Source organism: Trichomycterus rosablanca, chromosome 5, assembly GCF_030014385.1.
Source record: "Trichomycterus rosablanca isolate fTriRos1 chromosome 5, fTriRos1.hap1, whole genome shotgun sequence".
NCBI classification, from domain to species: Eukaryota; Metazoa; Chordata; class Actinopteri; order Siluriformes; family Trichomycteridae; genus Trichomycterus; species Trichomycterus rosablanca.
Window position 1 is genome coordinate 50231164 of NC_085992.1, and position 24238 is coordinate 50255401.

General features: G+C 42.9%; 1 protein-coding gene across 1 annotated transcript; it reads right to left on the minus strand.

The window, feature by feature from the left end:
- Positions 1–1164: 1164 nt before the first annotated feature.
- On the minus strand, positions 1165–23795 carry slc43a1b (solute carrier family 43 member 1b). The gene is made up of 15 exons (XM_062996284.1): positions 23669–23795; positions 20168–20324; positions 19192–19378; positions 17338–17393; positions 16161–16237; positions 11604–11696; positions 11267–11400; positions 9138–9286; positions 8612–8758; positions 7137–7172; positions 6346–6472; positions 6138–6258; positions 4168–4241; positions 3370–3493; positions 1165–1908 (listed from the first exon to the last, which is right to left on the minus strand). Exons 2-15 carry the CDS (start codon positions 20319–20321, stop codon positions 1702–1704), a joined length of 1686 nt encoding a protein of 561 aa, XP_062852354.1. The 5' UTR covers positions 20322–20324; positions 23669–23795; the 3' UTR covers positions 1165–1701.
- Between the last annotated feature and the right edge of the window lie 443 nt (positions 23796–24238).

Below are 24238 nucleotides of genomic sequence, written 5' to 3' on the forward strand. Positions count from 1 at the left end.
CATGCTGCCCACGTGTTGGAGGGGGCGTGGGTTAGCTTCGTTCTCCTAGATCAGAGCGGGGATCGGCATTGGTGGAGAGGAAGCACGACGCAATCGGGCAATTTGATGCAAAAAAAAACACCTGAAACTAAAGCAACTTCTTAGCAACACCCTGCCAACCACCACAAAATTGTTGCAACCACCTAAAATAATAAAAAAGTTGGGCTGGGCTGAGCTAAAACATCTCATAATTATTATTATATTATTAATATTATTATATTAATATTCTTGATCCTGTTTGAAACTAAAGCCAGAACTGAAGCCAAGATAACTTACCCTGGGTTATTCAGGATATTGTGACCTGTTAGGACCCGCCACGTTATAAGATGTGGTAAAAACAAACAGAAATTGTGCCGGCCTTACAAATCTCTCTGAATAAATCTATTTGTATTCACGCCGCTGCATAATAATTTTATCTGCATACAAAATATTCGAACCACGCCCATTATCTACTTACTTAATGATCTTTCACAAACGTTTACGAGCTGCGGTAATGCAACAAGAGAAGAATGATAAAACTGCACCGTGCTGCTCTGTCACTGAAATACAAAACCAGTTCCAGAAAGTTGGGACATTTTATGAAATGCAATAAAAACATTTAACGGACAGAAGTGCGAATTAAAAGCTTCTAATATTTTCACTGACTAAATCAGTGACTTTTTGGGGGTTAAATATGAACAAATGTAGAATTTAATGCAGGCAACACACTCAAGGCGACACGAGTTAGAGGGCACTGGAGAAAGCTCACCTATGTGCAGGCAACCATCACAAAGCATTGACGCCGTATTGACATGACTTGACACACTCTGTCCATACATTTTTAATAGAAAAAAGGGGAAAGGGGTGGTCTTGATGGCAGCTTACGTCTTTCTACAATCCAAATACACTGATCAGCCATAACATTAAAACCACCTCCTTGTTTCTACACTCAGCTCCACTCACCATATAGAAGCACTTTGTAGTTCTACAATTACTGACTGTAGTCCATCTGTTTCTCTACATACCTTTTAGCCTGCTTTCACCCTGTTCTTCAATGGTCATGAAAGGATGAAAGGAGCTAACAAAGCAAGTAGAGAAACAGATGGACTACAGTCAGTAATTGTAGAACTATGAAGTGCTTCTATATGGTAAGTGGAGCTGATAAAATGTACAGTAAGTGTAGAAACAAGGAGGTGGTTTTAATGTTATAAAGCTTTTTTGTTTTTAAATCTCTCAACTTTTCCAGCTAGGAGGTTTTCAGTATGAGCTAATCAACCCCAAAACATCGTTTCCTGTCATTGACATCTAAACCTAAATGTTATTCTTATCTAGAGTAAATGAGCTAAAATGATGAAGCACTGTAACCTATCCTGTCACTAAAGCACCATCAGTCTGTCAGTTTTGGTCCAGCTTAACACTGATTGTGCGTTATTCGTTATTTAAACGCCCGTGCTGTTTATTGTGCAGCTTTTTGCACTCCGACACAGTCGTTATTCACAGGCCGACGTTACTGTCCTACATGGTTAATTTCAGGCCTTTAAAATGCACCAAATTTTAAATACCTCCCATATGGCTTTTCTTTAGGTTTTAAAGCACTATATGCATCTGTTAAATAGTTTCTAAAATGTCCATGTGGTAATGATGCATGTTCATTTAGATTTGCATTTCCTGGGCATTATTTCGTTAAACCTCGTCTGGATCGAACCCGTCGGCGTGGGGTTTCGTCTGGCTGTTCGCTGGACGGTTGAGTGCGACGGCGTCCTGCGGCGACTGGCTCGATGCAGCTCGATCCCGTACCTGTTTCTCTTTAACCAGTTGTCTACGGTGGTAGAACAGGTACCCTGGCAACAGGAAGCCAACCAGCGAGAAGGCCAGCAAGCCCAGGTTGATCTGTTGAGTGGAACAGAAGGAATTCCATGTTAGTTCACATGAGAAGCGACAAAACGGCTTTCCAAAGCTCCTCCAATGAGACGAACTGTTTGATATGACACAGTAAAACCGACTCAGCCATACGAACAACGCTTAACGTGACTTATTGTAGTAAAACAGCGAGTGAGGAATGTGATTAGTGGAGGAACTTATGAGCAGTAATAATGAAGAGAAGTTTAGTGCTCCTGTCTCCTTCTTTTACTACATTAAACCACGTTAAGCTTTATTTTCAACCAGAAGCGTTTTAGACTCTGGGAGAAGCTGATTCTGATTCTCACCGTTTCTCAGAAGCTCGAGCTGTAACACAAGTTTAAAAGTGAAACAGGGAGGAGAATCCAGATAAACACAGATATTACATTGATGAACCAAAACATATTGACCACCAACCTACTCTATTTCCTCGGCTGCTCCCATTAGGGGTCGCCGGCGGATCATTATTGATTTGGCACAGTTTTACACCGGATTGCCTTCCTGGCACGACCCTCCCTATTTATCCGGGCTTGGGACCGGCACTACAATGCACTGGTTTATGCATCCTAGCGGCTGGTACCTACAGGACAATTCAGTGTTTCCAGTTAGCCTGGCTGCATGTTTTTTGGACTGTGGGAGGACACTGGAGCACCCGGAGGAAACCCACGCAGACACGGGGAGAACATGCAAACTCCGCACAGAAAGGACCCGGACCGCCCCACCTGGGGATCGAACCCAGGACCTTCTTGCTGTGAGCCACCGTGCCGCCCCAATAACCACCAACCTAATATGCTGTCAAAAATCTATGACCCTCCAAAGAATGGACTCCACTAGGAGTCTATGAAGGTGTCTTGTTGTGTTTGGTACCAGGATGTCCTTCAGCTCCTGGATCTTGTGAGGTGGATCATCCTCAGTTGACCCAGCAGTCCACCTGCCTTAGAAAAATGGGATCCATTGGACAAAGTGACCTCCAACCATTGCTCCAGTTCTCAATTTAGCCACTTTTAATGGTGGACAGGGTTAGCATGGGCCCACCAATCTCTGACTATAAATCCCCATATGCAGAAAGGTTTGCTGCTCTGAGTGTTGTGAAACCTTCCCCTCATCACCAGAATTAAAATAATCTGCAATTTGCACCACTTCCGTTGGCCTGTATCAGATGAATAGACTTCGCTCCTCTGGCATCAATAGGTCTAGGCAGCCCAACATCCTGGGCAACACCCTGTTTGTGGTTCCGTGGCTCCATGGATTGCCTCCAAATGTTTGCTGTATTTTGGCATTTTGGCCTTTATTAGAGTCACTTAGGCTTTTATTCCTGCCAATATCTGCTGCATTCAACACGTACCAACATTTAATTACAAATAAGACACTGCTGTTCATGTTTTTATAGGGTGGTCATAATATTTTGTCTCACTAGTGTATGACAGCTAATACTGTTTGTGCATGTCTCACCCAGTACGGGTCTCCCCTGAGCGGACCCAACATGTAGACGAAAAGTGGTTGTTGGAGGAGGGCGAACAGGGCACTGATCAAAGACTGCAGACCCGTCAGTGTGCCAAAGTGGTTAGATGGGTACCTGACAATCAGAAACACGCTGGTTACCCACATGATCTCTCCTCTCATGACCAGACTATTGACCAGTGATTCAAACACGTAATACCTTTATGTGACCCTGTTTTATCACGGATAATTAAGTCCCTACCTAATTCTTAGCTGTAAAAAAAAATCACATCACTGACCGGGTTTTTAATTGTGTTTAGCAATTAAAAATCTTTAATACATGCAGCGTTCAAGTGCCTCACCTTTACTGGTTAATTTGCACTATGAGGCGTCCTAGCAATCCTACAGCAATTCAGTTAGCAATCTGTCAGTCAAAATGTCCAAGATGTCGAAGTCAAAAGCAGTTAAAATCATGACTCGGGTAACTGAGTTTGGAAAACTAACAACCAATCCTGTGGACGTGGGGGGTGTATTTTTGTATTTGAGACAGAACATGAAGTCTCGCACCGTCGCTGGATGTTCTAGGTTTACATTCAACTATTTAGGTAGCTGTGCTGTGTATCGTAGCTTCCATTTATTCTATAAAATTGTCTCCTGCAAGGACTTAAACCCTATAATAATAAAAGCATTAACTATGTACTGTAAATACATACATGTGTAACTGTAAACTGTATAATGCAGGAAAAGGAAAGGAAATTGAGCCAGTGATTTTGTAAAGAACATGTTAATGATGAGTGTAAGAACACTTACATAGCAGCGTAGAGTCCTCCACAGCACGAGTGAATAAAACCTCTAACAACAGTGTGAAGAACGAAGGTCACCAACTACAACACAGAGAGAGAGAAGGATGTGTGGAGAAGCACAACTGGACATGTAACACACAACAACATAAAGGCTCAAAAGTATCCAGGGTTCATCTTATTTTACACTGACACATTCTGGGTATTCTAATCATTAGAAAACATTTATTATTATGTTTTTTCCCAATAGCAACTCACTCCTGGTCAGGGATTGGTCGGGTCCAATTTACTGAGCAAGATCACAGGGCATCACTAACAACTAAAAAAGGAACACTATCTAATAAAGCAAAAATGCCAAAGCCTACCCAGCCACCGCTACCTAGTTTTGTTCTCAACTGAGCTCCTTTTGCATTTATTACAGACTAAGGTGGGTAGCACTGTCGCCTCACAGCAAGAAGGTCCTGGGTCCGGGTCCTTTCTGTGTGGAGTTTGCATGTTCTCTCCGTGTCTGCGTGGGTTTCCTCCGAGTGCTTCGGTTTCCACGTGAGGTGAACTGGAGACACTAAATTGTCCATGACTGTGCTTGATATTAAACTTGTGAACTGATGAATCTTGTGTAATGAATAACTACCGTCTCCTGTCATGATTGTAACCAAAGTGTAAAACATGACGTTAAAATCCTAATAAACAAACAAACTAAGGTAGGTGTCAACTAATCTGCGAAACATAATGAAGCAGTTTTGGACCAAAACTGTCTCCTACAGCAGGGTTTTTCAAACGACCCAGGAAACACAACGCATCGTACTCTCTCTGTACAAGATGTAACATAAAGCCTCCACAAGGGGGCGTCCGTGTACAAGTTTATTTTATTATTATTATTTTTCTGTGACCCATTTTTTGGCTCTCTTAGAGGTTTTGCATGTTCATCTCATGTCTGTCTGAGTTGTCTACAGTCTGGTTTCTTCCCACATCCTTAGAAGGTGGATTAGCTGCTTCTAATTGTAATCTAAATATATTAGTAATGTGTGTGTGTGTGTGTGTAAAGTGTGTGAATCATTAGTGTTAGCAGACCCACTGCAAACCAAACCCGAATAAATGCTACACTTTACAGTGTGTAAATAATCGTATAGAAATATGAGAATACAATTGATTTCAATGTAACCAGACTCAAAAGGGACTCCACTTGGGTGGGTCACGAACCTAAAAATATGGGTTGCAGAAAAATAAATAATAAGAAATAAACTAGATTTAACAGGTACATAAAAATTAAATAAGCTTGTACACAATCACCCCTTGTGGAAGCTTTACGTTACATCTCGTAAACCACAGTGGGACCAGATTGCCACTATATGAAGGGCAGTTGTAGCCTAGTGGTTATGGTACTGAACTAGTAAAGGAAAGGTCGCCGATTCGAGCCCTACCACTGCCAGGTCGTCACTGTTGGGCCCTTGAGAAAGGCCCTTAACCCTTAATCGCTTACTGTAAGTCGCTTTAGATAAAGCGCCTGCTGAAAATGTAAATATTTTGATTAATTAAGTAGATTTAGTTTTGTGTGTCGTTTTGATGCGCTGTTTGTGTTGCCTGGGTCGAAGTAAAAATCACGGCTCAGTGGGTAGCACTGTCGCCTCACAGCAAGAAGGTCCTGGGTTTGATCCCCAGGCGGGGTGGTCCGGGTCCTTTCTGTGCCGAGTTTGCATGTTCTCTGGGAGCTCTGGTTTCCTCCCACAGTCCAAAAACATGCAGCCAGGAGACACTGAATTGCCCTATAGGTGTGTGTGTGTGTGTGTGTGTGTGTGTGTGTCTGCCCTGCGATGGACTGGCGCCCCGTCCAGGGTGTTACTGTGTGCCTTCCACCCATCGAAAAGCTGGGATAAGCTCCAACCCCTAGATTTAATTATCCTTCAGTTCAGTGTGTCAGGGAATAAAGTTAAAAATGACATTTACACGTGTGTGTGTGTGTGTGTGTGTGTGTTGAATTACCTGAACAGGCAGATTGTCTATCAAGCACGTGATGCCAAAGATGACCAGTAATATATTGGTGAAGATAAAGGCTTTGATTGCGTTGGTGAGTTTTTGAATCTTTCTGTCTCTCTTGGGAGGCCTGTGCAGAATAAAATGCTAATATTAAGTACTACAATGCTAATGCTATTGCTAAAAGCCACAGTGGATGCTGTCTGTCTGCAGCTACCTTCTCTCTTCGTCCACTACACTCTCCTCACACTCCTTCATCTTCCAGTCCATCACGTAACCAATCAAAGGGGAAGTGAGAAGACACAGGAGCTGCAGAGTTCCGAATACAGACGAGTAGAAGCTCACTGAGGAAACACACACACACACACACACACACAGTTAGTTGCTTGGGACCAACAACTTCTTCTTCTTCCTCGGCCTTTGTCCCGTTTGGTTGTGGGGTCGGCTCTCGGCGGATCGTGATCTGCATTATTGATTTGGCACAGTTTTTACGCCGGATGCCCTTCCTGACACGACCCTCCCTATTTATCCGGGCTTGGGACCGGCTCTACAATGCACTGGTTTGTGCATCTAGCGGCCGGGTACCTATAGGACGATTCAGTGTCTCCAGTTAGCCTGACTGCATGTTCTTGGACTGTGGGAGGAAACTGGAGCACCCGGAGGAAACCCACGCGGACACGGGGAGAACATAGAAAGGACCCGGACCGTCCCACCCATATTTGATCAACCTACTTGTGTGAATCAGCTTTTTCCCACATGAGAGTCTAAATATGGGTCCATTCTTACTGATGAACACTTGGAAGCTGCTTGAGAATCAGCATCAGTAGCTCCTGTCCAGATACATGAACCTGACCGACACCATTCAGTACAAATCATCAGAATAAGGTCAGTGTGATTTTTCACTCACTTGCCCTGTAAAGCTGAATATAGGAACTGAAGCGCATTTAAAAAGCTATGAAGCATTTGTGACATTAAGGGGAATGGAAGGTAAACACTGTGTTTGCTCACCCTGTTCTTCAGCCTCTTGTATTAGCGCTTCAGGAGCTGAAAAGGACACAGAGAGGAAGAATTAATGTTTATATAAACACATCATGGATGGATTACTCACTCGCAGGACAGTTTAGTTCTCTGTAACGTTACCAGCGTCTGTAGGAACACGACAACACCGCATACAGACTGCTACACTCATTTACACCGACTTTCTAAGCTCAGTATACTTTCTCTGCTACTATGGCTCCTGCAGGCGCTCTGTACTCCAACTCATTTACTTTAAGATTTACTCCCTGCTGCTACTCTCTGTATATATACCGATATTTACTCTTAATAATTTCACATTGTAACTACATCTTCTGTTTTTTCACCCCGAGGTGGTTCTGACAGAAACCTGTTTACCCTCCCGAGGTTAATGACTGCAAGTCTAGACTGCAGGGCCAACAACGCTGCTCCTACTAGATGTGAAGGGTCCTGCTGTGCTCCTACTAGATGGGACGGGAACCTGGTGTGCTCCTACTAGATGGGACAGGAACCTGGCATGCTCCTACTAGATGGGATGTGAACCTGGCGTGCTACCACTAGATGGGACAAGAACCTGGCATGCTCCTACTAGATGGGACGGGAACCTGGTGTGCTTCTTCTAGATGGGACAGGAACCTGGCGTGCTCATAGAAGTTGGGACAGGAACCTGTCGTGCTACCACTAGATGGGACGGGAACCTGGCGTGCTACCACTAGATGGGACGGGAACCTGGCGTGCTACCACTAGATGGGACGGAAACCTGGCGTGCTCATACAAGTTGGGACGGGAACTGGTGTGCTCCTACTAGATGGGACAGAAACCTGGCGTGCTCCTACTAGATGGGACAGGAACCTGACGTGCTCATACAAGTTGGGACGGGAACTGGTGTGCTCCTACTAGATGGGACAGAAACCTGGCCTGCTACCACTAGATGGGACAAGAACCTGGCGTGCTCCTACTAGATGGGACGGGAACCTGGCATGCTACCACTAGATGGGACAAGAACCTGGCGTGCTCCTACTAGATGGGATGTGAACCTGGCGTGCTACCACTAGATGGGACAAGAACCTGGCGTGCTCCTACTAGATGGGACGGGAACCTGGCGTGCTACTACTAGATGGGACGTGAACCTGGCGTGCCCCCTACAAGATGGGATGTGAACCTGGCGTGCTCCTACTAGATGGGACGGGAACCTGGAGTGCTACTTCTAGATGGGACATGAACCTGGCGTGCCCCCTACAAGATGGGACGTGAACCTGGCGTGCTCCTACTAGATGGGACGGGAACCTAGAGTGTTACCACTAAATGGGACGAGAATCTGGCGTGCTCCTACTAGTTGGGACAAGAACCTGGCGTGCTACTACTAGATGGGACGGGAACCTGGTCTCATACTAGATTTGCACCAAAATGTCCAGAACTTATAACAGTCTTCTTCACAGACGGGACTGAACGATGATCGATGTTCTCACCGTTCGGGTCACCATGTGTAACCAGGAACTCCAGCATCTTGTTCATGGCTCCCATGTAGAAAATGATGCGGAGCTGCATCATTGCCATGGTGATCAGACTCCAGAGGAAGATGGCTGAACATACCGAGCGGCGGAACGGAGGAGAACCTGAACACACATTTACACACTGCAGTTATTAAAATTCATTAAATGAACAGGTTTAAGTCTGGCCTGGGTAATTAACGATCTGGACTTCTCAGACCCGCCCAAAAAGGACATCAGACCCCAAGAAAAACAGGAAGGCATCAGAGCCCAAAAAAGAAGGACATCAAAAAGAGAAACATCAGACCGCAAAAAGAAGGATGTCAAACCCCTAAACAAAAGAACATCAGACCCCAAACAAAAGGACATCAGACCACAAAAAATAGGACGTCAGACCCCAGTAAGGAGAACATCAGACCCCAAACAGGAGGACATCAGACCCCAGAAACAACCGATCCGCCCACCCTAAAACCGGACATATAAAGATCCTGTTTGTACCCCTCACCCCGAATCTGTCCAGTCTCTCCGTTGTGTTCACACTCATCAAAAATCTGTTTCTTGGACATCTCCTGGTCCTCAGTGGTGACGTGGCTGTGGCAGCGATCTCCTGTTACCTTGTCATCCAAAACTACACCGCTGAGCTTCACCCGCTTACTGTCAGAGAAAACAAAGAGACACAAGAAAGCGGTCACTGTGCTGTACGATCTCAAAAATACTAATAAATAAAGAATAATATTTCATTAAGACGTCCAGAACAGTGCAGAGTTCCTAATGATGGGTCACGGACATGGATCACTGGATGTTTGAATCCAAAAATGGATTTAAAATATGATTAAAATCAGATATAAATTGTGCCGATATTTGTTTTATAGCTTTTTAAAACTGTATAAATACATTTTCAGGCTAATTAATTTCACTTTACGGAAAATGACCACAAATTAATAAAAAATTTATAATATTTTTTACCTATTTACCACTCGGGTGGTTTGGTAGCGCAGCTTTGTGCCCAGTTATTTCTGGGTGGTGCTGGAGCCATCGCAAACCTAATCAGAATAAAGCTGTTATTAAAAATGATTTAAAACTGAATACTGACCACTACTGAACTAGTTAAAATTAATCTCTGTGGCATCTACATTCAGCTGTGGACCCTCAATTCAATACATTATAAAGGTCAGTAAGGGGTTCTTCTTTATTTTAGAATTTCTTGACCACTTTCAAAACCAAAATATAAATAAAGGTTTTGTGGATTGTACCAGGAGAGCCAGCTCACCACACACCACAGGGCATCAGACCCCAAAAAAAGAGGGCATTAAACCCCAAAAAAGACATTAGACCCCCCAAAAAAAGAAAAACAGACCCCATAAAAGAGGACATCAGACCCCAAAAAAAGAGGGCATTAAACCTCAAAAAGGAGGACATCAGACCCCAAAAAGGAGGGCATTAAACCCGACCAAGGAGGGCATTAAACCCCAAAAACGAGTGCATTAAACCCCATAAAGGAGGACATCAGACCCCAAAAAGGAGGGCAATAAACCCCAAAAAGGAGAACATCAGACCCCAAAAAGAAAGACTGACCCTAAAAAGGAGGGCATTAAACCCCAAAAGGAAGAAAAACAGACCCCATAAAGGAGGTAATCAGACCCTAAAAAGGAGGGCATTAGGTCCCAAAAAAAGAGCACATCCGACACAAAAAAGATGGACATCAGACCCCAAAAAGACACGTGGCCGCTTCTTTTCACCTGTCAGTTTTGGGTTCATACTAAGACTAGCATCGCGAATGGAGAGCGATTCCAAGCTCCATGTGACTTCTTCCCCCATTAAATCCCAAAAAGAAGGACATCAGACCCCAAAAAGGAGGACATCAGACCCCAAAAAGAAGGACATCAGACCCCAAAAAGAAGGACATCAGACCCCAAAAAGGAGGACATCAGACCCCAAAAAGGACATCAGACCCCAAAAAGGAGAACATCAGACCCCAAAAAGGACATCAGATCCCAAAAAGGAGAACATCAGACCCCAAAAAGGAGAACATCAGACCCCAAAAAGGAGAACATCAGACCCCAAAAAGAGACGTGGACGCTTCTTTTCACCTGTCAGTTTTGGGTTCCTACAAAGAGCAGTATCGCGTATGGAGAGCGACGCTATATTCCATGTGACTTTCTCCCCCACTTGCAAAGGCAAGGCGAGACCCGCGTATGACCCTCCCTCCCTCAAACTCAGCCAATCGTGTCTGTGTGGTCACCCGGCCAGGTCGATGCGAGTTTAAACGCTCGGCAGTGTTGTGCTAGCGAGTTTCAAATTTTACGATAAGCTTTTTAGTGGTACGTTTACTTTCACTGCTGTATGTTTATGACTAAATTAGCTTATTTGATTCCTTTTAATCATTGACTTTATCTGTATGTACTGTCTAATTATTTGTTGTTTTTACTGTTACGTCTGCTTTTAAATACAAAATAGCTAAAAATTTATTGTCATGTATTAATACTGGTTAATATTGTGTCATGTATTTATACATTTTTAAATAAAAATAATAGAACCGTATACAGAAACGCGCCTCTTGTCATTGACCCATGTACTGCATATCCGTATATATTTACATTACAGATAATTTATCAGATGAAATATAATACTGACGTGTAGCTGATGTCTTCAGGAGCAGGAAACGGCTCCGCAGGCCAGTTAACGAAGCAGTTCAGAAAGACCAGACAGGCTAAACCTGCCCACACCCAAAAGATCCCTTGAAATGGCGCTCCCATATCATAGATTAGCTAAAGATGAAAGAGAACAGAACAAAAGAACGGTTTATAAACAGTCCGAGTGGGTCAGTCATAATTAAATAGATTAAAACAGGTCGTGGTTTTCTTATACACTTCAAAACAATGACTGAATGATTGACTTCAGGAACCTTGATGGCACATCTATATATTTTTACTCAGTGTGTGGTCTGCTGGGTTGTTGCTTTGCGTCCTACCTTGACTCCTGGGAAGGTGACTGCAGAGGAAGCGTAGGATCCGATCATGAGTGCCAGGATGGTGGAACGCACGTTTCCAAACATATTGGGGAGCTGAGGAAACACAATCATTACGATCACGATGATCTGAATCTGCAGCACAATACTCACATCTTTATCAGTACAGGAGGACATTTTTATTCTGAAAGTCTCTAGATAGACAGATAGACATATAGACATATAGATAGATAGATAGATAGATAGATAGATAGATAGATAGATAGATAGATAGACAGACAGACAGACAGACAGACAGACAGACAGACAGACAGACATACAGATAGATAGACAGACATACATACAGATAGATAGATAGATAGATAGATAGATAGATAGATAGATAGATAGACAGACAGACATATAGATAGACAGACATACATATAGATAGATAGATAGACAGATAGATAGATAGATAGATAGATAGATAGATAGATAGATAGATAGATAGATAGATAGATAGATAGATAGATAGATTAATAAGTACTTAATATGTGCTCTTGTACAAACAGAAAGGGAACCTCTTTTGGGAGACTCTAGTACAGCTGTTTTTAGAATCTATGCTGAGCAGTACAGGAGCTGGTAAATGTTAGGAATGTTGATTATTCCTTCAATTTGTGACCCTCATCTGCCCATCTATTCATTCAGCTATTCCTCTAACCTTCCTTCCTTCATTCATTTTTGTCTGTCCTTCAGTGTTTTATTCTTCCTTCTTTCCTTTCCTTTTGCCTCCCTCCTTCCTTCCTTTCATTCTTCCTAACTTCCTTTATTTTTTCTCATTCCTTCCTTCTTTTCTCTCCTTCCGTCCCTTTCTTACTTCTGTCCATCCTCTCTTTTGTTCTTTTTCTTTCTTTTCCTTCTTTCCTTCCGTCCCTCCTTCCTTTATCGTCCCTTTTTCTTATTTCCTTCCTTCCTTCCTAATTTCCCTCACTGCCTGCCCTTCATTCATCTCTGTGCTCCCAGAAATCTCAACATCACTGACCAAGCACTGACAGGTGAAGTGAATAACACTGATTATCTCTTCATCACGGCACCTGTTAGTGGGGGGGGGGTATATTAGGCAGCAAGTGAACATTTTATCCTCAAAGTTGATGTTAGAAGCAGGAAAAATGGGCGAGCGTGAGGATCTGAGTGAGTTTGACGAGGGCCAAATTGTGATGGCAAGACGACTGGGTCAGAGCGTCTCCAAAACTGCAGCTCTTGTGGGGTGTGTCCCGGTCTGCAGTGGTCAGTATCTATCAAAAGTGGTCCAAGGAAGGAACAGTGGTAAACCGGCGTCAGGGTCATGGGCGGCCAAGGCTCAATGATGCACGTGGGGTCCGATCCAACAGACGAGCTACTGTAGCTCAAACTGCTGAAGAAGTTCATGCTGGTTCTGATAGAAAGGTGTCAGAATACACAGTTGCAGGGCGGTTTGGGCAGCAAACGTTTACATACTTGAGAGGTTTGTAATTCTTTGAACTTACACAAGTCTGTTTTTTAAGTTTAGCTTGGAACACAGGGGCAAGCCAGCGTACACAGGTGACGACCGGTAGTATAAGTTACTTTGTCTGCTGTCAGTCTGTGGGATAAGTCTTAGTATTTAGTACTGTAATTTCCCCGTTAATATGTATAATTAATCCCTTATAATAACGTGTATCTCTCTTGTTTTAATTTCATATTCCCTAAATTGTAGGGTATATTTTACTATATTTTCTTTTAGTCTTCATGTTCTTAATTGCTTATCTCTCTTGTTTTAATTTCATATTTCCTAAATTGTAGGGTGTATTTTACTATATTTTCTTTTAATTTTTCATGTTCTTAACTTTTTATCTCTCTTGTTTGAATTTCATGTTGTCTTAATTGTAACTAAATGTTTGCAAGAAGTCTTTCTGAGGTTCTAGATCTCAGGAATGTTTTAATGCTTTTAATTAATTTTTTTTCCTTATGTAAAGCACTTTGAATTGCCACTGTGTATGAAAGGTGCTATACAAATAAACTTGCCTTGCCTTGCCTTACATCCATAACCCCTGTGTCTCAACTTGGACACCTTTCTATTTTTTTCTATTTTAATTTCTACTTAAATATATATATAGATTTTCTTTAGTACTAATGTGACCGGGCAGTTACAGCCCAGGCTGTCTGTCTGTGTCTCTCTCGCTCTCTCTCTCACTGTTCGGTATGTGTTTATACTCATTTTACCCATGACACTGAACAGCACGTGTCTGGAACCCAAAAAAAGGAACAGGGTAATGAATGATATGTCAGAGGAGGAGAGGAAATGTATGTAGCAGTAAAGTTAAACACTGTACTCTGCGTTTATCTTGATCTATTAATACATGAATCTGAATATTTCCAATCTGATCCGCCGGTTAAAGCCGGAGAGATAAAAAGAACGACATGGAAAAGCGTTAAAGCCAGGAATGAACGACGAAATCATGGGGGGGGGGGGGGCACCAAGATCTGGTGTCCTTGTGGTTTAGGGGAGAGTGGGCATGGCCGGACTGAGGGTGTGAGGACAGTCCAGGGCTTTCATTGGCCCAACCATTCGTGCCAAAATTTAGAGCCTCGGAGTGGCACGACGTGCCTGAGCGCAGGGACGAGCCGAAATGTGCTCGCCCCCGTGCACTCGCACGCAAGCGAACGCCCACACAGGGGATCAATTCCCACCAGATAACAGAAGCGTGGGTGTGCTGAAAGTGACTGCTTCTGATAAAACCCATACACGCTTTACTAAATACAGCCCCTCTTTAGCCTTTCACCTTATCTTTAGTAGAAATGCTTAAAACTGACACGTGGAGGGTTTAGACATGACCAAGTGCACCTCAGCCTTACGTAGGAATAAATATATATATAAAACTATACACAGGAATAACAGTTACGTTACTATTCAGCTCTTTGAACGCTTGTGTTCTTTTGACTTTGACTTTACTGCCTTGTAGTTTGAGGTCTCAGAGACCCCCGTGTTGATGAGGAACAATTAATTTTGTGATTTTTACACAGAAACACTTTTATTGACCTTTAATGTAACGTCCATCCGACACGACACACTTCTGACAACATTCATACAGCTTCTGAAAACTGAGTTGCCGTCACACGGGGCTAAATCTCTTTTATATTTTTGTTTATGCATTTTCTCCCGTTTTTCTCCCGTTTAGCGCGTCCAATTGCCAGATTGCGTCATGTTTCCTCTCCACCAATGCCGATCCCTGCTCTGATCGAGGAGAACGAAGCTAACCCACGCCCCCTCCGACACGTGGGCATCAGCCGTATGCATCTTATCATCTACACTTTGACGAGTGCAGTGCAGCTCAGCGTTGTGTACAGAGGGACACACCCTGAGAGCACTCTTTTCTCATCTCTGTGTAGGTGCCATCAAAAAGCCAGCAGAGGTCGCAATTGCACCAGTCATGGAAGAGACCCCATCTGGCTTAGTCCCGCCCCTATCTGAACAACAGGCCAATCGTTGTTCATGTGGCCGCTCAGCCTTAGCCGGCAGCCATACACACACTTTCGGCTCAAATGGCTGCGACACGGGCGCTCAGGTGGCGAAGCGTGATAAGTCTCTATCACACCAGCACCGAGATTCTAAACTCCCGAACTCCCAGATTTGAGTCTCGGCTCTGTTACCGGTCGGCTGGGCGCCGCCTAGCAGGCATATTTGGCTAATGCCTGCAGCAAAATTGGCCTCCAGTCTGCTAGGGAGGGAAATTACTGGAAATTTTACCAGATTCCACAGCAGTGAAGGAGCACAGAGGTCGGGGCGTGGCTCTCCAGTTTAACCGTTTTCGGTACACAGAGCGAGACGTTAGCTGGCGTGCTAGCAGTCCCCCTTTTGCTGCCCCATACACAACAAACAGCAGTTTGAGCTACAGTTGCTCGTCTGTTGGATCGAACCACACGGACCAGCCTTCACTCCCCACGTGCATCATTGAGCCTTGGCTGCCCATGACCCTGTCGCCAGTTTACCACTGTTCCTTCCTTGGAGCACTTTTGATAGATACTGACCACTGCAGACCGGGACACACCCCACAAGAGCTGCAGGTTTGGAGATGCTCTGACCCAGTCGTCTAGCCATCACAATTTGGCCCTCGTCAGACTCGCTCAGATCCTCACGCTCGCCCATTTTTCCTGCTTCTAACATCAACTTTGAGGATAAAATGTTCACTTGCTGCCTAATATATAACATCCCCCCCCCCCACTAACAGGTGCCGTGATGAAGAGATCATCAGTGTTATTCACTTCACCTGTCAGTGCTCAGAATGTTATCTTGTATTCTAGCTGTGGGGTCTCTGAGACATCAAAATATTAGGGGTGTTTGAACACAATATCAAAACAGAAATATTGTTTACTTGCAGTTTCCATAAAATTAAGAACAGTCATTAAGTATAAATCTGATTGAAAAAGGTTCAGGATATTTTGTGAGCTGTTAAAGAAGCTCTGGGGTCTCAGGGACCCCAAACAGAACATAAGGGTTAAAAGCTGCACTGTAAATGTGTGTGTGTGTGTGTGTGTGTGTGTTTGTGTGCATGTTTGTCCTACCGTTAGTGAAGTAAAGGTCAGACATATTCCTCCAAAGCCATTAAAGGAGACAGCAATAAAGATGAGGACTGACAACACTGGAAGGTTAAAACAGTGTTTAGTGTTTAGCACCTTTCATAGAACATTAAAGTAAATATAAACTCATAGAAATGTATAAAAATGTGCTAACATTATAGCTAACACCCACACTGATTTATATCGTATCAATAAAAGTACTGGGAAACATATTTTAATTATTACAAACAGAACTCCTTGTTTCTACACTCACTGTCCATTTTATTAGCTCCACTTACCATATAGAAGCACTTTGTAGTTCTACAATTACTGACTGTAGTCCATCTGTTTCTCCACATGCTTTGTTACCCCCCTTTCACTCTGTTCTTCAATGGTCAGGACCCCCACAGGACCACCACAGAGCAGGTATTATTTAGGTGGTGGATCATTCTCAGCACTGCAGTGACACTGACATGGTGGTGGTGTGTTAGTGTGTGTTGTGCTGGTATGAGTGGATCAGACACAGCAGAGCTGATGGAGTTTTAAAATACCGTGTCCACTCACTGTCCACTCTATTAGACACTCCTACCCAGTCGGTCCACCTTGTAGATGTAAAGTCAGAGACGATCGCTCATCTATTGCTGCTGTTTGAGTCGGTCATCTTCTAGACCTTCATCAGTGGTCACAGGACGCTGCCCACGGGGCGCTGTTGGCTGGATATTTTTGGTTGGTGGACTATTCTCAGTCCAGCAGTGACAGTGAGGTGTGTCTGATCCACTCATACCAGCACAACACACACTAACACACCACCACCATGTCAGTGTCACTGCAGTACTGAGAATGATCCACCACCTAAATAATACCTGCTCTGTGGTGGTCCTGTGGGGGTCCTGACCATTGAAGAACAGCATGACAGGGGGCTAACAAAGTATGTAGAGAAACAGATGGACTACAGTCAGTAATTGTAGAACTACAAAGTGCTTCTATAAGGTAAGTGGAGCTGATAAAATGTACAGTGAGTGTAGAAACAAGGAGGTGGTTTTAATGTTATGGCTGTATATCATTGATTTATTATGCTTGTTAGCAATTGCTGTGGCTGAAACACGTGATTTTAAAATATTAGGAGAGGTGTCCCAATACTTTTGGCCATATAGTGTATCTGTAGATGACTGATAAATGGTACCTGAAGGATCATATGCAGCCACGGCAATCAGAACCATAGAGAAGGCAAAACATGAGCTGAAATAAACCAAAAATATTTCTATTAACATGTTCTCACATTCAAACTGGCAACTACAAAATTAAATTCTTCTATGATATTAATTTTACTTTGTGACAAGTTGCTTTGGGCCAGCAAGGACTAGAGTTTAGATTCTTTGATTCTTTCGAAAGATATTTTGCTTTAACAGCGGTTTATCTGGAAACAAAGAAATAAGAAACAAACTCTCTTATCCAAGGAAAGAAACAATAAGTAGCTCTTCCAGCTCTGGTTGTTCTCCAGCTTGGGGAGGGAGGGTTCTCATTTTCTTTAGCACAGCTACAAACACGAGGAAGCACTTACATGGGGAACAAAACAGCAGTTTAATGTGGTTTAATCTCGAGTTAAAATCTCAACTGTGCTATCCACCTGGCCTGGTGTCCAAACAAACACAACCGGCTGTGCCTGAGGGAGGGTGCTGCAACTGCACAACGGGTGCATGATCACAAAAACGTCAATCTCTCTTACTAAATAGCTAGCATCTTAAGACAGTATGGTTGTAGTGCACTCGGATTGTGCAGCGGTCTAATACGCTTGCTCACCACTGCCATGAACTGGTTTGGGCCTTGATGGGAGACAGACACATCTAGCTCTGAATGAGGAATGGAGGGCCAAACTGGGAGTCACCGTTTCCCCACTGCAACCAAGACTTCTATTAAGAGTGTTAGAGGAATACAGACGACCTGGCAGGATCATGCATAAACGTTAGGGCCACCGTAACAATCCGCCACTGGTCTATGTAAAGAAGGTGTGTGCTAGAGCCATACAGACAGACAGACAGATAGATAAACAGACACATAGACAAATATATATAGATATATAGACAGACTCAAGGACAGACAGATTGATAGACAGATAGATAGATAGACAGACAGACAGACAGACAGACAGACAGATAGATAGATAGACAGACAGATAGATTCGTTATTAATAATAGACAATTATAAAAGTGTCCTGTGCAGTAAATATTCACAGATGTGCAATGTAGGTTTCATAAACAGAGTGACAGAGGGGTTCTGTTCTGTCAGTTCTGTCTGCTAATTATTTTTTTTTTTTTGCATTTTTCCCCAATTTTCCTTCCAATCGAGTCATGCTGACCTCCACTCCTGACCGAGGAGACACATGCACAGTAGCCGACCACATCTTTTCAACTGCACGAGACGAGTGTATATGTGGCTCAGTCTCACGCCTGGAGAGTCACAGAGGTCGTAATTGCAGCAGCGATGAGGAATCACCTCCTGTATCCAACCCTAGGAACTGTGTAGATGCCCAGTCTGCTGGTAGCAGAGCTGAGATTTAAACTCACGAGTTCAGCTCTGGTGTGTTAGTGTGTTTTAGTGCTGTGCCACTTGAGTACCAGTTTTATTTTAATAACAGCCCTGTTGGTGTTGCAATATTGCTGACTCATAATTATTGGCCTTCAGTAACAGCTACAAAATGCTCAGTTCTTACAGTGTGGATTTACAGAACCCACGTAGGCTGCACAGGGTAAAACAAATACTTTGATGCCATTGTCTTGCCCATTTTGATTCCTTCCTCCACCGGCATTACAGAGAGCTATTTTCTGTACAAATTACTGACCCCCAGTCATCTGATTTAGCACACGTGAACCAACATTAGGTTGGAAAATGTATAAAACAAATACGATGCCATTGTCTTGCCAATTTTGATTTTGCCTTTATTTAACAAACAAAACCATCCCAGCCTGGAACTCTTTTTATATAAATATAATAACACATGAGATTTACACAACAACAAACTGTACGTTGTATGTCATACCTGCCCAGCAGCCGGAGAGGGCGTGGTCCATATTTGTCCATCAGTATTCCCAGCGGCAGCGTGGCCGCGCTGATTATGAAGGAGCCGATGGTGAACCCGAGATTCAGGATCTCCTCCTGCTCAACACAAGTCGGCCACACAGTGCTGCCGTCTGAACTCGTGTTCACATGAGACTCGGTTCCATTTTCTATAAAATCACAAATGTGGTTGGACGATTAGAAATGAGAGGTGTAAAATCCACAGCGTCCAAGCTTAAAGTGTCAAACTTTATAGTGTCGGTTATTGAGGGAGCGTCTTTTATTAGACGTTAGACGTCACCAAAGTGTGAATATGAGACGAATCTGCATTAGTGTGAAATAAGCGTCAGATCCAGTGTTACAGCTCCACGTGTATCTGTATCTCACTTTTAAACTTGTGTTACAGCTCGAGCTTCTGAGAATTTGTGAGAATCAGAATCAGCTTCTCCCAGAGTCTAAAACGCTTCTGGTTCAAAATAAAGCTTAACGTGGTTTAATGTATTAAAAGAAGGAGACAGGAGCACTAAACTTCTCTACATCATTACTGCTCATAAGTTCCTCCACTAATCACATTCCTCACTCGCTGTTTTACTCCAATAAGTCACATAAAGTTTTGGAAAATAACGCCACAGCAGTGCAAAAGCGGTTTTGTCACTTCTCATGTGAATGCGCCGGTTCTGAACGGAATACGATATTCCAAGATCAAGCGTCTCCACCATTAAGAAGCATAACAAAACAATAAAGAAGTACATTTAAAGTGCAGGTTTATCAAAAACAACCTCATTATTTTACATGAGCCTAAAATAAATGCAGTTCTACGGGACCATGGACGCATTAACAGGTTTCCCAAACATCCTGACAGGAAAAAATACCTTGAAACTCGACGTCTTTAAAACTCAACACCACTCACAAGGTACAGCTGTATCTCATGTATCTCATAAGTGCTCGTGACTGCCTACCTGTGCATAGATGGGAGTAGAAACCTTCACTCTTCAGCATGATCAGGAGGGATCCCCACCCCAGCAACACAGCAGAGAAGAGCAAGTTCTCTATTACTGCTGTTACAGCCATCCACCATCGCCTCCGAAACGCCTGTGAGAGAGACGGCGCCATTTTCTGCAAAAAAGAAGCCAAAATGTATTCCATAAACAGGCGAATTACTTTTACCCTTGGCTTTGTGTTCTGGCATGGCCAACATTATGATCTCCTGACTATGGGCTTGTTGGGCATCCCGTTCCAAAACCATGATCACTGATATGGAGTTGAAAGCATTTATTGTGGAAAGTTTTCAGATCCCTTAACATTTTGCACCATTTATTAGGTTGTGAATTTGATTTGGAATAGATATACAACAATCAGCCAAAACATTAGGACCACCCCCTAAAAATATACATAGAAATGCCTGTTTTATAACATTACTGCAGGTCACGGTCCGGGATTTACTAAATGTTGTGCTGACTGAAGATTGTTACGGCATGTATCTCCAAAACAGATGTATTCGAAGCACCTCTAACTGGAAAATTGGTTATGAACAATACATGATAAATAATTTACTATAAATTATGCTTTTAGAACAAAACAATGTCAGATAAAACTATATAAATGCTTCTAGAAGTTGGGTTTGCTGAATAAAATGATGTAGCCTAATACATTTCAAGAAGATATCCAAGTTTAGTGATCTAATCATAAAAATCACAAACATTACAGATCTGGAGGAGACTAAAATACCTTCGAGTAAAGCTTATTTCAGGCATAAAAATGGACAAAATGCAGCACAACTACCTAGGTAAGGCCACTGTGCTAAACGTATCCAACAACGATAAATAAAAATAGCTCTGAGCGGCAACTGTGACGCCGACCATCACTCTGACTCTTACTTGGGTTGCTGATGTATATCGAACTAAATTAAAGTAAAGATGTACTGTTAAATGACCAGTTGTATGTGGCACAGTGGGATGTTCTGCTAGCTGGGCGCCATCTAGCGGGCATAATAGCCAGTGCCTGCTGCAGCAGACACTAATTGCCTACCGTGTCTGCTATGGGGCGGGATGACCGGACTATGTGGGTGTGGTCTTTAAACGCTGTACAAAGACCCTGATTAGCAGATAGAGGCGCCTGTGCAGAGTGCATGGCCAAAAAGAAAGGTTTGCTACAAAGCAGGCTTTCTAAGCAGCACGACACAGACCCAAAGCATAGCTCCACGTCAACAAAAGAAAGGCTTTAGCAGAAGGTGATCAAAGTTTTGGAGTGATCCAGCCAGAGCTCAGACCTGAATTCAACTGAACGCCTTTACAATCTGACAGATTTGGAAGCCACACGCATTTGGAATAAATAAAAGACAACAACCAAAAACATCAGGTAAGAATTAAGAATTAAAACAGGTCAGATTGACAACAATAGTTCAGGGTTTTTGCTTAAGGGTCTAATTAGGGAGTTCTGTTAGTAATATGTCTACTATTAAACCCTTACAACTCATCCAAAATGCAGCATCTTGCCTGTTTTTTAACCAACCTAAATGCTGCCACATCACCCCAATGCTGCCACACCATCACCCCAATGCTGCCACACCACCACCCCACTGCTGCGTCTCTTCACTGGCTTCCTGTAGCTGCACAAATTCAGTTTAAAACACTGATGCTCGACTACAAAGCCAAAAATAAACCAGCCCCAAGTTAGTTTAAAGAAGTCATCACTAGTCTCGCTCGACTTAATCCTCCACCCAGAACTCAAGGAAGACAAGCACCAAGGCTCTTCCCTGTACCTGCACCCAAGTGGTGGACCGAACTGACGTGTTTAATGACAAAGCTTCTCCAACTAAGTTTGGGTTACATTTTAAAGGGTCAAAGATCACTTCCTAAAGTAAACGATGACAGTCGACAGCGTTTATGCACACAGCTGCTTCCTTCACACCAACCGCTTCTGCACGGTCAGCACCAGTGCTAGAGAACTGTCGCTTCATTTCCTGCTTCACAGAGAGTGGATCCTGTTTTTTATCAAATCTTTACTCACCAAAATGTGTGTCTGCTCACAATTTATGTTAAAACACTGGATTTTATTAATGTACTAAACAGCACTGACACTTATTTTTACACTGCATTAAAAAGTTTCTATTTTTATTCCTATAACCGTTTTAGTTTTATATTTAATTACCCTGCCAGGCAAAAAACTAAAAATGTAATAAAGCCAAACCTTGGAGATACTAAAATTGCCCTAAGTGTGTTTGTGTGTGTGTGTGTTTTATGGACCAGTGGTCCTCCCTTTTAGTCCGTTAAATCAAGGTTCCACTGTACTTGTATTCCACACAATGTTGTAGAATCAGTGCCACAAGTAACTGACACAGTTTACAAAACGTCTGTTTATGGCGCGTAAAACGAGATACAATTTCACCACACGACTCTTGGGACAGCGAATCAGCATAATTGATTTGGCACATGAATTGTTTGTAGTTATTATTGTTATACATAATCTATAAACATGTTGGCATTATATATTAGGGCAGTTGTTTGGTGGCAGTTGTATAGGGGCAGTTATACGGGGCAGCGGTCATTTATTACTGGGCCGCACAGAAAGAATAAATAATTTAGACTGGACATAAGGAATCCACTTCGGGTGTTATTGTCTCCTATCACCCCTAGGTGGGAGTGTCTCGTTGCAGCTCCTGCCAGTCCGTGGTGCAAAAAAGGTTGGGGGCCACTGATATGAGGGCAGTTGTAGCCTAGTGGTTAAGGTACTGTACTAGCAATCGAAATGTTGCTGGTTCAAGCCTCAACACTGCCAGGTTGCCAATGTTGGGCCCTTAAGCAAGACCCTTAACCCTCAATTGCTTAAACAATGTAAGTCGCTTTGGAAAAAAGCATCTGCTAATGCAGAAAATGTAAATGTAAACCTTTATATACTGTAGATTATTATAATGACAGTTTGACTGTTTGCCAAATGCATACGCACAATTCTCCAACAGTTCTGAAATACCAAACAAACATCATGAAAGAGATCAAGTGTGGCAAGGTTACATGAATGATCCCAACAGTCTGGTGTAAGAGTGCAGTAACACATGCTATTTAGATGTTGCAATAAGCCTGGTACTGCAAGCCAAGTGTCAAGCAGCAATGTCAATGCCACGTTATAGGACTTAATAAATAAATACATTTAAATTTAATTCGAATTGAAACAAGTAGCTGAACAGTAAACCAAACATAGCATACACACCAAAATCAAAGTTAGTATTATGTCACTGTTTTAACTTACCACAGATAGAAATAAGTATGTAATACAGTCCTGAATATCAGTTTAACCAAAGTTATGTGGACTGTATAGCTCGTTTATAAATATAAAACATGATTATAGGAGTTTAGTAATCGTTTCTAGGTTTCTAGTTCCTATAGAACCTAATACAGAACACAAATACAAGTATCCAAAGACGCAATCATGGAATTACAAGCAAAAGTCTTCAATAAACTTACCAAGTGTCAGATTTTGTCTGTCAAATAGAAATAAATATTCAGATTAAAGAGTTTTCCTGATTTTCTTAGAAGCCGCTTCTGTTTCCAACTTCTACTCCATGTGACTGTCCATAAAGCGCATGGTCCTCTTACTCTCCATTTGCGCAGACTATATATGGCGCATAACTGAACCAGCCTCCACACACACACACACACACCACCACACACACACACACACACACCAAAACACACACACGCACACACACACACCACAGACTCTCACACACACATACGCAACCCTTCCAAACTTCGGGCTTCGAGTGTGTTTCAGCTGACGCGCACATTTGCCACGTCGTGTTAATGTAGTTAGAAAGTCGAAATGAAACTGTTCATGTCTTCAATCTGTTTGTTGGTTTTATATTCTGGGTGAATGTTTGCACATTCAGTAATGGTTGTTTCAGTGCTGGTAAAGACTCCTGTGCGCAGGAAGGAAGCAACGGAATTCAGATTCTGCTGACCTAAAGTACAAAACACCGAGTCTCCACAGACATTTGCACGCTTTATACACCGATCAACCATAACATTAAAACC